At 46.2% G+C, this 16013-nt stretch overlaps 1 protein-coding gene across 2 annotated transcripts in view; it reads left to right on the forward strand.

Annotated features, from left to right (window-relative positions):
• Vti1a (vesicle transport through interaction with t-SNAREs 1A) overlaps positions 1-15685 on the forward strand; it is a 317394-nt gene extending 301709 nt beyond the window's left edge. Inside the window, exon 8 of one of the 2 annotated variants that reach the window (XM_013017749.1) lies at positions 14218-15685. In XM_013017749.1, coding sequence (XP_012873203.1) covers positions 14218-14311 — 94 coding nt within the window. In that variant the 3' untranslated portion in view covers positions 14312-15685. The remainder of the gene's footprint in view (positions 1-14217) is intronic. The other variant, XM_013017750.1, reaches the window with a different exon arrangement.
• Positions 15686-16013: the final 328 nt, after the last annotated feature.

The following is a 16013-nucleotide window of genomic DNA, read 5'->3' on the forward strand; positions in this document are numbered from 1 at the left end:
ATCCTGATACCTTAAACATAATCATTTTATCTTTTAATATATCTATTTTATATGTATATATACATATACATATGGTTTTCTTTCAGCAACATTAAGATCATAAGATACATAATAACTGCAACTTTAACTTTTTACCTAACAATATAGGCAAGAAGTAGGTTCTTAATGTGATCAGGATATGGACAGACCTTTTAAACTTTCTAAATCATCAAGAACAAGTCTGTTGCTGGGCATGGTGATCTATGCCTCTAATCCCAGCACTTGGGAAACTGAGGCAGGAGGTAAGACTCAAAGGCTAGACTAAGCTACACAGTAAGAGCTTGTAAAGGGTTGGTCTGGGTTTCACTTGAATTGATTCTAGGCCACAGACACTCTCTCTGTCTCTGTCTCTGTCTCTCTCTCTCTCTATCTCTCTCTCTCTCTCTCTCTCTCACACACACACACACACACACACACAAATAAAAAATAAAAAAACTGCTCAGTGTCATCTCAGTGTAGTTGACTTGTTTTTTTTAATTATCAATACCCAAATGGTATTGGTGACAACTCTCAACTCACTGATCTAAAGTAATCATCTCTGCCTAGCCCTTTGAGTAAAGCACTGAATTCTCTATTTTCACATGTGCGATTTCATTGTGTAGTAGAGGAAAAAGACAGATGTTATCCCTGACTGTAATCTCAAAGGCATTGAATCACCTGGCATGAGAGCCAATAGGAGCTACAGAGTGGGTCACCCATGATGGCCTGGTACCGTAGCTTTTGAATCTCATTTTAGGTAGAAGCAGCTTGGCCACTGACGGGCCTTGTGATATTGGGCAAGTTCACTCCCTAAACCTCAGTTTTATCCTGTGAAAAATGGGAACATTAAGGCTCTGGTCAAAGCTTTATTATGAGCATTAAACAAAAGAATTTCTCAAGTTCTAGGTAGTAAGAGGCACAAAACGTCTTTCTTCTAATTAGCAATTTTTCTTTCTCTTACCCTATAACATTGTCCTATAATATTTCCTTTACCAATATATTCTCACCAGTATTTTGAGTAGTCATTATAATATATGTAGTAATACACATTAGTTCAAACAAATGTAGACATGCATAAAGATGGACGGACACCCACGTCCAGAGAAAAGCACTGTTCACCCTGGCTTCTCCTTCCCATCTTCTTCCCTCCTTTCTGTACAGACTTGCCACTGCATGTTAGACATGCCAGCTAGAGATCTGAACAAATGGAGCATACATTCTTTTAGCCTGTTCCCAAAACATCCATGCCTCCTTACTCCATTCCTGATTTCTGATCATGCAAGAGAACTGAACTTCTGTCACCAGAAGACAAGATGGAAGGCTGGGCAGGGCTCATGGCCATGACAAGGGGGAAGGAATATGAGAATGCCTCCAGAACCTGAGGTCTGAGCTATGGGTATAGCTCAGTAGAATGGCACTAGCACACGCACACACACACACACACACACACACACACACACAGATGTGATATTGAGCTCCTAACCCACCAGTCTGTGGCCTAGAAACAATTCAAGTAAAACCCAGCCCAACGCTTCACAAAACTAGCATCTCTACCAGGTCCTGAGTTGGCTTTGTCACCAGGAATGGTCACCTCCTTGGAAGAATTATTACACTGAGTATCTTTAACCACTGGGAAGAAATGCTCTTCCTAGACCCTTAGAGGTTATTCTGTTCACATTAAAAGGGAAAATCTGACAGCCAAGCAGCTCCTGGCAGCTAATTTGATAGTTCTCTATCAAGTAAACCATTAGTGAATACATTGATCCTTTTTCTTTTCTTTCCATTTTTGCAGTTCTGCCTCAGCTACACCCAAGATTTCTCTGAACCAGTTGGGCAAAATTGATTTTTATTAGTTCCACTGGCCTTGTGGAAAATTATCTCATGAACTGGTTTTTTTTATAGGAAGACTCAAAGCACAGCGCAGAGTAAAAAATAAGCCTATAGCAGTCAAAACTGTTGTCTGAAATGTCTTCAGACTGGAAGGCTGAATTTATTGCACAAAACAAGTGCTTGCAAGGCGGAGGTGTGCAATCCTGCTCATTATCACTGGAAAGGGGAACCAAAAAGGCGAGTAAAAAATTAAATTTTAATAATGCCAGTGATATTTCCTAAATCTTTCCTGACAGAAAGATTCTCATTATTTTTATCTGTCTCCGAGTAGGTTTCTTTTAGAGCCTTCTCAGAGACGGGCTCAGCTATGATTGTTTTTCAGGCTTTAAAGCATCTGAAAAGCCAAATATATACAGAAAGAGAAATACACTTCAGATTGTTCAAGGAAGGACCGTGGCCATGCTAACATTTCAGAGAGCGTATTTGCAGCCAACATTTGCTGGGAACGCCTTCAGCCTTCACAAAGGGGGTCCTTGTTGTTAAAGACAATTGCTGTGAACCCCCAAACAAAGGGGATCCACTGCATGCCGCAGTTGGCTACAGAAAGAGGCCAGCCCCTGCTCCTCACGAGTCCCAAGTTTTAGTGGGTTTTCCAAGTATCTCCATGTGGGCCACAAAATGAGATTGGGGGGATGGGTGAAATAGGAGTAGAAACACCCTGTTTTCTTGATCAATGTGAAAACGCCCATTTCAAGTATCCTGTGGTACAGAATGGTCTTGGGAAATGAGGGGAACGAAGGCCTGAACCATTAATGTAGCCAACACGTGAGGGTGGGAACTCCTAATAATTATTCTTTCCTGAGTGTCTTGATCCCAAAAGGACTTAGAGGGACTCAATTCACCTAAATATATGCAGCCTGATACGGTTATTATATATGAACATCTCCAGGCCACCTACCCACCCTGTGGAACAGCCTGTGCATGTGAAGAAGTGGGTCACAAGTTTATCTTTACACACCTGGGAGCTGGCTTGAAGAAGGAGAGGGGTTCAGCTACACAAGTCAATATCGCCAAGATTTAAAAAACAAAAACAAAAACTATTTTTTTCTCTACCCTGACGAGAGAGAGAATGATTTCCCTTGGGGCCTCATCACAGGGACATGCACAGTAATGAACAGTGTACTCCAGTATCTTATGGGAGACACAATGAGTTTCACAGTGTGGCTTCCTACCGCCCATCAGGGAGCAGGGGGTGCTGGGCTAAGGTACCTGAGAGCGCATGTGCAAGCCAAGATGGTACTGTGCACACACAGGTGTGGATTCTGGGCCCAGGAGGCAAGATGGACGCCATACCCTTAGGCTCTTCAGCCAACATTTTCTGTCAGCTGCATTTTTGACAAGTCTATAGCAAGAAGTTCCCTTAGTCTTCTACCTAGAGTAGAACCATCTTACAGTGATAATTAGGGGCCATGTTATCATCTGGTCCATGGAGAAAAAAGTCAGGAAGGCTAAGTGATCGTAAAGGATGGCTTCATTTGAAAACACAGGCTGCCTTTTGAAGCAACCCCTACTCCCTCCCCCCTTCTGACTTATCATTTATCTTCCTTCTCATTGCAGTAGATAAAAGACTCATGAGAGTGTTTGAAAGCCATTATGCATCTGTCTGCTTTTATTTTTATCAATAATCGATCCTGGACATCCATCTGCAAGGTTGCCTGTGTCTCATATGTTTACAACCATTTTAAACGTAGAGAAACTGAGGCACATTTACTTGCTTTCCCCAGAATCCACCAATAGATTGTGAGTAGACACAGTCTTACAGCTCGCTCTTTACCATCTACTCTGGTAGAGCTATCTTGACTTCCTAGTCTAGAATCCTTTGACTGTTAACACGTTGCCTATAAATGTGTACCACCTTGGGAGTGGCAAGGCAGGCTTCTCCAATTGTAGACTGAGGGGGGAGCAGGGGATCGGCCTACAGATGTGCAGTGAGGCACTGCCCTGTATTTGTGCACATTTAAAAAAAGGTGCATACAACCTGGCTTGTGACTTATATTGACCCCTCCCCAGCCTTTGACTCCATAGTTAGGAAAAGATTCTGGGCTAAACCGAATGCTATCTGTGTGGACCTGGTCACTGATGCCCTTGCAAAGGTTGCACCTCAGACTTCTGAGAGCCACCAGGTCAGGAAGGCTGGGCTTGGGCAGGAGCGCAAGGAAGGAATGCCACAAACCTCACCCCCTCTCTTTTTTATGCCACTCCTGGGGCTTGAACTCGGAGCCTAAGAACTGTTTCTGAGTTTGTTTTGTTTTTGTGTTTGTTTTTTCTTAAGGCTAGCATTCTACCACTTGAGCCACAGCTTTTCAGCCTTTTTGGTACTTAATTGGAGACAAGACAAACTTTCCTACAGAGTATGGCTTCAAACCACTGTCCTCAGATCTCAGCCTCCTGAGTAACTAGAATTACAGGTATGAGCCACTAGCACCCAGCTCTTTTCTATTTTTAATTTCTTCTCAGTATTAGTCAGAGGTCCAGACAGGGCCTAAAGACTGGATCTGCCTTGCAGATGTGTCTTGCTTAGCCACCCAGTATTTTGGATAGCTGGGACTTTGTTGCACAGTATTTCAAGCATGGTAGGTTTCAGAGAGAAGAATCCCTACCTTGTCTTGGTAGATCCCATCTTGAGCTCTGAGTGTACTGGGTCCCAGCAGCAGTCCGGAGCACTTAGGAAAAGGACTGTCCTAGCTCTCTGAAGCTGCTCTGTCACTCCAGCTCTCTGAAACTGCTCTCCTGTTAACTCAGCCCTGGAGCCGGATCTTTCCACCCTCCCAGGACTTCCCTCCTCTGTTATGTGGCAGAGCCTGGTCTTGAACCCAGGCAGTCTAGCTCTCCAAATAAAGTCCTGGGCTTCTCCGGTGGCTAAAGGGCTTGAGAGGTCCTCCACCAGGGATGAACACACAAGTAGCTAGTTCAGGAGGGCAGGAAGACTATTTTGTAGTAAAAATGTCAGGACCCAGCTTAGATAAAGAGATCTTCCAGGACACCCAGCAGCTTGGGGACAGAGAGACCCTAGGGGAATAGAACAAGAATTACCTAAAGTCCATAGGGAATAGCTCCTCTTGGCCCAGCCACCAATGCCTACTCCAGGCTGACAGCTTTGCCAGGGCCACCATGATGGAGGGCCTTGCCTTCTCTTTTCTTTTCTGTCTAGCATTCTGTTCCAGCAGATTCATTACATGAATCTCTAGCAGTCCTGAAATCTCCCAATAACATCTGCTCACCTTTGTAAATTAGGCAGCAGTAGTTTTAAAAATGTATGGTACAAGGTCATTGGCAGTCCCCAGAGGATACCTGCCATTCTCTCCGTCCCCTGCTCTTAGATCAATTAAGCTCTTTAAAATGCTGAAAGGATGTAGCCAATGTGCTAGTGATTGAAAAAGAGTTGATAAAACATTCTATGGAATGAAAGTATGCTGTGGACTATCATCTTAATAATTTACGGTGTATTTACATTAGCCACAAAGTAAAGGGTTGGTTGGCTTTGGTTAACTAATGTGCCATGCTATAGGCTGAGCATCCCTAATCTCTGAAACACTCTGCAACACTGAAAAGTTTCAGACTAAACAACATTTGGGATTTTCCAATTAGGGCTGCTGTGCTGGTAAGAAATCTATGCAAATATTCCAAAATCTGAAACGCTTGCAGTCCCAATCATTAGACATAAGAGGTACTCATCCTGTTCCGATAGCAATAAACTGTGTGCCCAATTACTGTGCTGTGGAAAGAAATATAAAAATGAAGATGTCAAAGACTCACCGTTTAATGAACCGAAGAGCAGTCTAGTAGAGAATGTTAAGACTGGACAGATACATGAATCGTGATCATGTGTCCTACAGCGGGAAGATGATGCTGAGGTTGCAGGTCTGGACCATGTCTAAAAAGATTCTTAAAAAAAAAAAAAGTGGAAGCACTGGGCATAAAATGCAGGTCCGAGCAGGGCCCGGAATGGAGCCCAAGTGAAAGTAGCTGCAGCTGCTGCCACCATCACCGCAGCTGCACTTGCTGCTGCTACTGTCACCGGCCCCGCGCGGGAGGGACCCTGAGGTCTCACCAAGGTGTAGAGCCAGGTAGAATTTCTAGCTCCGTAGTTCAGAAACCTTCAGATTTCTTGCATTTGGACCTTTTGTTGTTGTTCTGTTTCATATTCTTCTTTGAAACTGGAGCATGTTATGGATCGTAGGCTGGCCTTGAATTCTCTGTCTAGCCCAGCCTTTTCTACAAGGCACTATCCTCTGAGGCCTCCTCCTCTCTAGCACTGGGATTTAGGTCTGCATCACCATGCCCAACTTGGGGCTTCATTTTTTTCAGATAGGAGACTAATGGCAAATTATTCATGTGTTACTCAGATAAGAGAAAGTAATTTCCAAGGAAATAGTAGATTTGTCATGTTCAAGTAAGAACATTGGAGGAAAAAAAAAAACCTGCCATCTCCTTTCCCCATCATTCCATAAAATACAGGACATTTTGACACAAAAGCAGTAAGAAGGATGTCATCCTTCACCTTCCCTGTTTCTCCACTTTTCTTCCTCAGCTTTGGCCTAGAATTGGGGGCCACTATCCCTGGTCATCCTGGGCCCCCTTTCCATGGTCTATAGAGACTCCAGTGAGGAGCACAGACTGCTAAGAGACCTTAGGTTGCCAACATAGACTAACACCGTGCTTGGCACCGTGAAGGTACTGAGAGCACTACTGCTGTGTGAGTCTGGCTCCAGCAGACCTGGCTGATCCCAGAACAGTTGGCCTTGGGCACACCCTTCACCTCTCAGGGTATCAGGGTCCTCGACTCTATAACAGGAAGAATCTAGACTTGGGCCTGAAGACCTTTTCCCATCTTTAACAGTCAGCAAGCCTGTGAGGGATTAAGTCTACCTTGCATTTCTAGAGCATCGTTATTTAATTCTCTTCAAGTTCTTTCCAAGTCCTTTGATGGAGGCGAGCTGCCCTTGATCCTATCTGAAAGTGGTAGCCAGCAAAGCTGCTCTCTGGGCCCCCTGCTGCCACCGAGTCCATATTTAAGAATGGCAGTGGCCATGGTACCCAGGCTGCAGTCTGATGTACACATTTGGCAACGCAGAGTGCAATGTAGCTACACATCACTGATCAAAACCCCTTGGACTTATCAGTGGGTCTGACAGGTACTTGTTGGCTGCTTTCCCAGGCTGGGGAGGGATCCCTGAGCCAGCCAATGGGACGCCCTCCCTTCCCTTTTGATGTGGATGTTCCCACCTTGGAGGGAAAGCTCAGCCCTGCTGGGGAGACTGTCAATGAGAAGCCCTGAGAGAGAACAAGCATCCTGGCAGGGCCCAGGAAGGCAGCAGCTCCCTGGACTCCGGCCTCCACCTTTCCCACCAACCCTGGGAGCTCCCCAGGCATCTTTGCAGCCTCTGATGATGGGTGTCTCTCACCCTCCGTGAAAAGCCACCTCCTTTCACAGAATTGCTTGTCACCTCTACACACAAGAAGTACTTCACTTCTGAAAGTCTTTAATGATCCAGCCCTTCCTCCCTGGTGTGGTTGGTGAGTTGGATGGTGTTGTTAGTTAGGGAAGACACTGGAACTCAGGTGTCATGGTGTGACTTGCTGCAGGTCACCCCAGGCAAACCCAGAACTACGGGTGCACAACCAATTGTCCCGGTCCTGCCATTACTCTAATGACAACTTTCCATCATTGATTGCTCATTGTACCACCACCAGCTCTCACAAGGCAGGAACCCTGGGCTTCCTTCTTAATCCAGAGGCACCTAGCCAGACCTGCCAGTACCATTCCGTGCCACTCTCGTAATGCTTGTAGCATTTAGGCTCAGGATGGATAAACCGAAACCATGGCACCATCTCCTATGTATACCCTGTGCCTGCAAAGTAAAAAAAAAAAAAAAAAAAAATCTTTTGGTTTTTAGATGGCTGCAAAGCATTTAAAAGAAGAATTTTTGTTAACACCTGAAAAATCTTTAGATTCTTTTTTTTTTTTTTTTTTGCCAGTCTGGGCCTGAACTCTAGGCCTGGGTGCTGTCCCTCAGCTCTTCAGCTCAAGGCAAGTGCTCTACCACTTGAGCCACAGTGCCACTTCTGGCTTTTTCTGCTTATGTGGTGCTGAGGAATCGAACCCAGGGCCTCATGCATGCAAGGCAAGCACTCTACCACTGAGCCACTTTCCCAGCCCCAAATCTTTATTTAAATAGTTTTATTGGAACCCAGCCATGTTCATTTACATATCACCCAGGCAACCCAAGGTTTATGATTTGCAAACAGAGATGATATGGTGTCTCCCCACCCACTTCGGTTCAGATATTAAAATCCTATCCTCCAGCATCTCAGAATGTGACTGTATTTGAAAAGGGGGTCTTGTTAAGATAAGGGGGATTGGTTTCCTTCAGAAAGGAAGGAAGATTAGAACACAGGTGCATAGAACACAGGTACCTTGGCTAGAAAGTTTCCCTAGGTCTTCCAATGGCTAGTTTTACTGCTCTGACACACCCCAAGGAGGGGCATCATTATTGAGTGCTAGAGAAGAAGGCAGTAGGAGGTGTGGCACTAAACTGCCAAGCACCCCAACTGCCAGCATCTGTCATGACAGCATGGCTGGTAGTGAGCAGAAATGTAGAAATTAGAACCAACTATGGGATGTGAGCCTTCAGACAAGCCTGTGCTAGTAGTTTTAACTCTGCATTCAGCAAGATTTTCCTCTGGTTTTAAATGTTTCCTTTTGTTTATTTTTGTTATTGCTGTTATTTTAACCTGGGTCTCATTATATCACCCAGGCTGGTCTCAATCTTCCTGGATGCAAATTATCTGTAGCCTCCATCTCCCAGTGCTGCTAGCAGTGGGATATTCATTTTTAAAGAATATCTGTGCCAAGCTCTGTAGATACAAAAGACAAAAGAGAGTCAGGCTCTAGAAAGTTCACTTTGTCCTTGAGGGGCGTGGACAAGAAGTTTTTGGTGGAAGTGAGGGAGTATGTCATAGATCAAAGATTGGGTTTGGGAATCAGGATGACTCCAATCTAAAAATGCTTTTTGATCACAATAGAAGACCTAAATCAAACAGTGTAGTTTATTTATTTTTTCATATGAGTCAAAGTTGAAAGGAAGTGTAGCTTTCTACAGAAGCCCTGTGTTGTGCCAAACATATATGTGTGTGTGTGTCTGTATATGTATGTATGTATATATACATATAAATATATGCATGCTTGAGTTTCACTGGGCCTCGTTGCTCATGCCTATATTCCTAGCTATTCAGAAGGCAGAGATCAGGAGGATCAAGTTCAAGACCAGTCTAGACCAAAAAAAAAAAAATTAGCAAGACTTCATCTCATCCAACAAGTACCTGTGATCCCAGCTACACAGAATGCTAATGGTCTGGGATAATGGTCTGAGGCCTGCCCTCCACAAAATCTGGAGGTACCATCTGGAAAACCAAGCAAAAAATGTAAGGCTAGGGCATGGCTCAAGTGGTAGAAAGTGCCCCCATAGCAAGTATGAGCCCTGAGTTCAAATCCCAATTTTGCCAAAAGAAGAAAAAGAAAAGAACAGAGGAGGAGGAGGGGGAGGAGGAGGAAGAGGAAGTAGAGGAGGAGGAGCAGCAGAAAGTTGTTCACCATGTCTTCAGGGACCTGGGTTCCATTTCTCCGCTCTCTGCTGGCAAGCTCTTTGGCTCAGGCTGACTTCCCTCAGGGAGATGAAATGGCAGCAGATCTGGGCTTAGCATCCATATTCCAAACAGTCCAGATGACCTGCAAAGGTGGAGAGTCTCTCTGTTGGCTCAGCATAAGTCGCAAGGCTGCTCAGGATCCAGTCATGGTGGCTAGGGGCGGAGACCATCTTCATCTAGATCACAGCTCTAAGTGGCATCAGAGGTTTGGAATTGAGAGTTGAATGCGGCCAACACAATACATACTTCACACAGGAAGCAAGGGCCTCACGGGGTATCTGGCACCTCAGCCGGATCCCGTGGTTCATCGGGGCACAGTGTCATTGGTCTCAGCTGAAAAAGCTCCTGTGTGAGAAGAATTATGACCAAGCAGATAGAAAAGGTACCCTGCTTTTCATCCGTCATATCTTGGCTTCTGGGATGCATTAGCTCTGTCCATCTTGTTTGATCATATGTGTCCTCTTGTCTGTCGAGAGGGGCAGTTGTGTAAGACGGGATAATTTAGGTCATGCGCCGTAACAAGCAGCCCCCATCTTATTGTGAGAGCAGGTGAGCGCAGGGACAGGTTCTACAGGCGGTGACTAGGATTCAGTTAGAGTCTCACCAGCCTCTAACTACACTCAGTGCGGCTGAAGCCCTCCTGATCAGAACAGCAGGGAAGACCCAGCAGGAGGCTAGAGCAGGGCAAGTCACTGCATGGGAGTGACCCTGAGCACTTTCACCCACACTTCATCTGCCAAAGCAAGCCCCCCGGCCACCCTAACCTCAAAGTCAACTCAGCGTGTGCAAGGAGTTGAAGAGAACCGGTATTGGGGGCCGTGGAATCCTCCAGCAGGAATGGAAAACCATGTCAGGTGGCGCGGGCTGCCTTCCTCGCTTGAACCAGCCTTCTATGATTCCGGCTGCCACACGCAGGAGCATGTTTCCAGAAGGGGAGGAGACTGGCAATGGTGAGATTAACCGCTCCCTGGGTTCCACTCGGGGATCAGTACTTTCAATAGTACTTTGTGAGTTCAGCCTCAAAGTAAATGGTTAATTCATCTTATATCAACAGCACTGTGATTCATAATGTAAACTTGGGAGAATTTTTGATGTTTCGGGCCTACATTCCTTTTAATTTGGCTCTGCATTCTTTTAAAGCCACAGTGTGCTCACTTAATAGAATGCAGCATGCAAATGCACAAGTTTCTGCCTGGAGGCAATTTAGCCTGGCTGTTTCAATGGACGTCTTCTTTCAAGTGTATACTCTTTCTTAAATTATTTACTGGGTAAACACACTTTGCATTTTCAAAAGGGAGATTAAGACTGCTTGCTGCAGACCTAGCTGAACATCTAGGCCCCTTCCTGGCCTAGAGTTAGGAGCAACTTAACTTTGGGCTACCCCAAAAGTTCCTTCTCTGGCTTGCTAGCTAGCTAGAGCCTCTCGGCCTGGCTTGCTTTTCCGATTCTCTTTCCTGAGATCCTTTCTGCTTTGCCCAGAGCAACACAGGCCAGCAGCGGCTTGGTTGACTGTATTCCAGGCCTCTTCACAGATGGGGGCCGGCCACTGCCAGCCTGCTTTCCCCTCCCAGCTGGCTCAGTCCTGTCCATTCAAGTGCCCTGGTGACTCTCTTTTCTATTCCTTAGAGAGCCTGTGTTTGCCCATCTCCTCTGAGGTCCTAAATTGGGTTGATGTCCTCACCAGCCAAACTTACTCAACAACCACAGGGTTGTAACTGCAGACTTAGCAACCTCTGTTCCAATTCTTTCTGCCCTTCTGTTCCCTTAGTTCCCAATACTGGGTAGCCCTTGGAAGCAAATTCCCTTTTCCTGCCAACCTCCTCCGGCAGCACACACTTCCAGTCCTGGGGGACGGGGCCTGCTCTCAGCCCCTGGGAGGAGACACTAGGGGTCGGGGGGGCTCTGGAAGGCCCTGCGGAGCACGTCTGCATCTGTGTCTGTGAGGGATGTGCTCAGCTTTCAGCTCCAGCCTTTTCCATGCAGACCTCTTGACGTGTTTCTGCACATGAATCTGCCCAGATTTCTTCTCCATTCTCTCTTGAATGGAGTCATGACAAGTTACCAGGGGCCGGGCTGGGTGGCCCTCCTTCTTTGGACTTTCTCTTTGGACTCCCTGAGCACCCCTGGTGGTGTCAGGCCTTCAGAGGCGGCTTCCACGTGGGCCTCACAGGTAGTTCCACTGAAGCCGCAGAGGAAAGCCAGTGGGCTCTGGGTGTACTGAGAGTGGGGAGCCCAGCTAGGAAAGCCAGGAAGAGCTGAGGATATAGGGGTGCCTGAACACTTTTCCAACCAGGCCTCAGTACCATCCATGGTTTATCCTACATGAACATCATGCATGCCTTGGGGTCCTCAGCTCACACATGCAATAGTCGCCACCCAGGCTGTACAAGAGACATCCTAGACATCCTACCACGGATCACGTAAGACCGAACTTTAAAAATGTTTCCAGGCTTTGTTGTTGTTGTTGTTTTGGGGTGGGTTTTTGTTTGTTTGGTTGGTTGGTTTTTTTGTCAACTGTGGGGCTTGAACTCTGGGCCTGGGTGCTGTCCCTCAGCTCTTCAGCTCAAGGCGAGAGCTCTACCGCTTGAGCCACAGTGCTACTTCTGATCTTCTAGTGGTTTGTTGGAGATAAGAGTCTCACAGATTTTCCTTCCCAGGCTAGCTTTGAATCACAATCCCCAGATCTCAGCCTCCTGAGTAGCTAGGATTACAGGCATGAGCCACCCGCGCCCAGCTGTTTCCAGGCTTTTAATGTGTTTTACAACCATGTTTCCATTATGCCAATAGCCTTTGCAAGTCTAGTATAGGTAACTATGGTAAACAGAGTTGTTGTTGTTTTTTTGACTGTGGCATGGCTTGGCTTGGGGATGGAAGGGGGGAGGGAGACAAAGGGGAAAAAAATCAATTCGAGTTTTAAATGGACCCACCAAGTAGCACCAACCAGCGCCCACCATTACCCTTACTTTAATAAGTCTTGAAAGTCCTGTTTTTTTATTCACTTTACTTTTTTTGTTGGGGGGGGTCTGCCTCCTGACTAATCATGGCCTGTTAAGTCTGAATTAGTTGTCATGGCAGAAGAATTAATGACAGGCACGGACTTTTTAGTGGGAAAGGGAAGAAATAAACGAGACAGATCTTAGCCAAGCCCTGAGTGATAAATGAGACCAAGTAGACCATTCATCTCCTGCAAGGATAGTGGACACGGGTACTCAGGCAGTTTTGCGGAAGATGTGTCAGCAAATGCGATCATTTTGTAACCTGTCAGGAGGAGAGGGAGTTGGTCCTGTTAGGGGCCACCGAGGAGTGCGCTGCTCTGATGTGACAGCTTCCATCCATCCGTGTAGGGGTAGAAGGGAGGGCGGATGAGGAGGTCTACAGCCAAACTACTGCCTGATGTCATCCTCCTTCCAAGAAACAGATACCCAGATGCTTTAGCAACCACTCCAAATACCTGTGCAGGTCTCTTTGTGAGATACAAAGCAGTAGCAGGTCCCCGCTCCGTTGGAGGCTAGCTTCGTCCCCCCGGCTCCTCCCTGCGGAAGACCCCACGCCCCACGTCCAGAGCCGTGCAGAGACCTCTTCCCACCTGCATCTGCAGAATGGTGGGATGCAGAGTGGGGGGTGTTTAAGCCAGGGGGCAGCCGGCGAGACGGCCAGCCAGCCAGCCACTTCTAGGTTCTATTTCTGTGTGCTCTGAAAGCGAGCAAGCGAGTGAGCGGGCAAGCGAGCGTGGGCGAGGCTGGTGACCTAGGCTTCCTTTGAAAGTCTCAACAAAGCATTCTGATGTGCGACCTCCTTTCTCCGAATGAGGTAACAAATTATGAAACAGCTTCATCGGAAGCTCTCTGCAGGCATCTGGAGCGCATTTCTCCTCTGTTCTCCTCTGAGGTCGCCTTCAGCAGGGCCACACCGAGGCGCTGAGCATGCCTGAAGCTGTGGGCCCACCTCCCAACCCACGCCAGGCCCCCTGAGGACTTGGTTTCTCATTTCCATCTTGCCCCAATATGCAGCTCCTGGCCCGATGGAGGGATGGCGCTTGAGCCCTAGTGACAGGTGACAGCTTTGCAGCTGAGGCTGGAAGCTTGACACTTGCTTCTTAATCCTGCCCTCCTCTTGCTAAGTCTCTCTTTTACTTTTCCCCAGGTATTTTTATATAGGTAAGTTCCTTACTGACATATGTTTCCTTGGAGTCTCACTTTCACAGGAAACACTGGCAAAAAAAAAAAAGAGAGAAAAATCAGGCTTGTCTCACATTTTAAATTAAAAAGAGAAGCTCACATGAGGCCCTTGATCACTTAAAGGGACTACATGGTACTCGGAGCCAGGAAAGCCATTGATTCATCTGAGTACAGCATGACAAGCACTATAGAGCTGTTCCTACAGCCAGAAGCTGCCTGATTCTGTGTGTGTGTGTGTGTGTGTGTGTGTGTGTGTGTGTGTGTGTGTGCATGCGCACTTCTCTATCTGTATGTCTGTCTCTTGCTCTGTCTCTCTGTCTCTCTCCGTCACACACACACACATACACACACACACACACACACACTGGGGCTTCCCCCCCACCTGGCTGGCTGTGGTTTCATTCGTCAACTTGGCCTTGGATGATCTTTGTCAGAATGACCTCCGTTTATCTATGTGCATGTGTCTCTCTTCTCTCTCTCCCAGAATCATCCAGAACCGCATCCTGCTTGTCATCCTTGGGATCATCGTGGTCATCACCATCCTGACGGCCATCACTTTTTTTGTCAGAAGACACTGATGTATCTGCTCTCCCTTGATAAACAGCAACCGCTGCTTGTTCTGAGTAATTAAGACAAAATGGTCACATGAATCATTCTTCGGCACTGACAGGCCCTGGGTGACCCCTCTCTCCTTCCCCCACTGTTCAGCTAAAGTGCAAAGAGTGTAAAAATATTTTCTATTCCTGTTTGCATGTGGGTTGGTTTCCTTCGTTGTTGTTGGTTTTTTTTTTTTAATAGGTGAAGGTAAATGTTTGCCTTTTGGTAATTTCATTTACTGTCCAAAATAGCATTGGTGACATTCTTTCTTACCCTGCGGCCATGTCAGGGGTCAGGGTTTGGGAGAGGGTTTGATGAGTCACTCACATCTGTTGTCACATACTTCTCATCACCAAAATGTCCTTCTGTGATGTCCAAGGGTGGAAATGCATAGACAACCAGGGACCAGAGCCAGTAGCACGCACAGGCCAGCCCTGGCCCTTCTCAGCACAGTGAATATAGTCAACCTGCCCATGTGCTTTTGTTGCTAAGGAGAGTATTTAATGTCACTTGTACAGGAAATTGACTTAGCACTTTCCATGTTTTTCTATTGCGTAATTGTTTTTAACCCAAGAATATTTTTGCTGAACCTGCACCGATGCCCACTTTTTCACAATTTTGGTTACCGGCTCCAAGAAACATTTTCTTGCTTTCCCCAATCCCCATACTCCTCAGAATTTTACTGGTAATGGGAGCCCTGGCTCAGTATTTTAAATGTGACCTCATCATCCCTGACCTATGTAAGCATCTCTGTATCCTTTCACTTGGAATATTTGCTCTGCCAAAAGCAGCCCTCATACATGGAGAAGGTCTGACGAGGTCCTCTCCACATCCATCCCAGTATGTAAAGAGAACATGAATATTTCAGTAAGAGCAAGAACATGACTCCATCAATGAGAAATTTCCACTGTCCTCATGAATAGGGGAGAGTCCAATAGGATGGTCCACTAGAAATCAACTTTCTGGGGGGAAAAAATGTCCACCAACTTCTCAAAGAATAGGGCATCCAGCAGAGGGTTACACAGGAGTGGGTTTATTTTGTTTCCACCCCCACCCCCACCCCCCGCAAACAAATGGATTCCTGAATTCACTGTGTATTCAACCTCTAATGTGCTTCGTGATTTTTCTTTCATTCTTTCTGAGATTACTGGGAATCACGTTCAAAATGAGTTCATTGTGATCCAGTTTAGAAGCTGCCCAAGCTGAGGTCATTTTCCTCCGAGTCTTAAAGTAAAATATGTTTTTCTTAAGACTTCATGTGCACTTATGGGTTCTGTACTGTCTTTTGAATATGATTGGAAGGTTTGAATTCTTGAAAAGCAAACCTGTTCCCTTCATAAAACAAATGCTAACCACCAATGCAGCACTTCATTTTTTCCCTCCTTCCCAGAAGAGGTATGAGAGGGAATGTAAAATGCACAATCCACTGGAGAAATCAGACCTATAGAAACAGGCCAGAGCTTACTTGTGTTCAGCTAAATCATTTAGTATTGTGTAAATAAAACCACAGCCTTTATGTCAGAAGGATGGTATGGGATTTTGGTGGAGCGAAGCAGAGCAGCTGTGCTAATTTTCCTGTCAGCGCAAGGAACCCAGGGCTGCAAGAACCTTTTATTCTGACAATGGAATTCTGGATGTGCTAAACACAGACACCATCAAAAACAAAACCAAAAACAAGCAAGC

The sequence above is a fragment of the Dipodomys ordii genome, unplaced genomic scaffold (genome assembly GCF_000151885.1).
Source record: "Dipodomys ordii isolate 6190 unplaced genomic scaffold, Dord_2.0 Scaffold36, whole genome shotgun sequence".
Taxonomy (NCBI): domain Eukaryota; kingdom Metazoa; phylum Chordata; class Mammalia; order Rodentia; family Heteromyidae; genus Dipodomys; species Dipodomys ordii.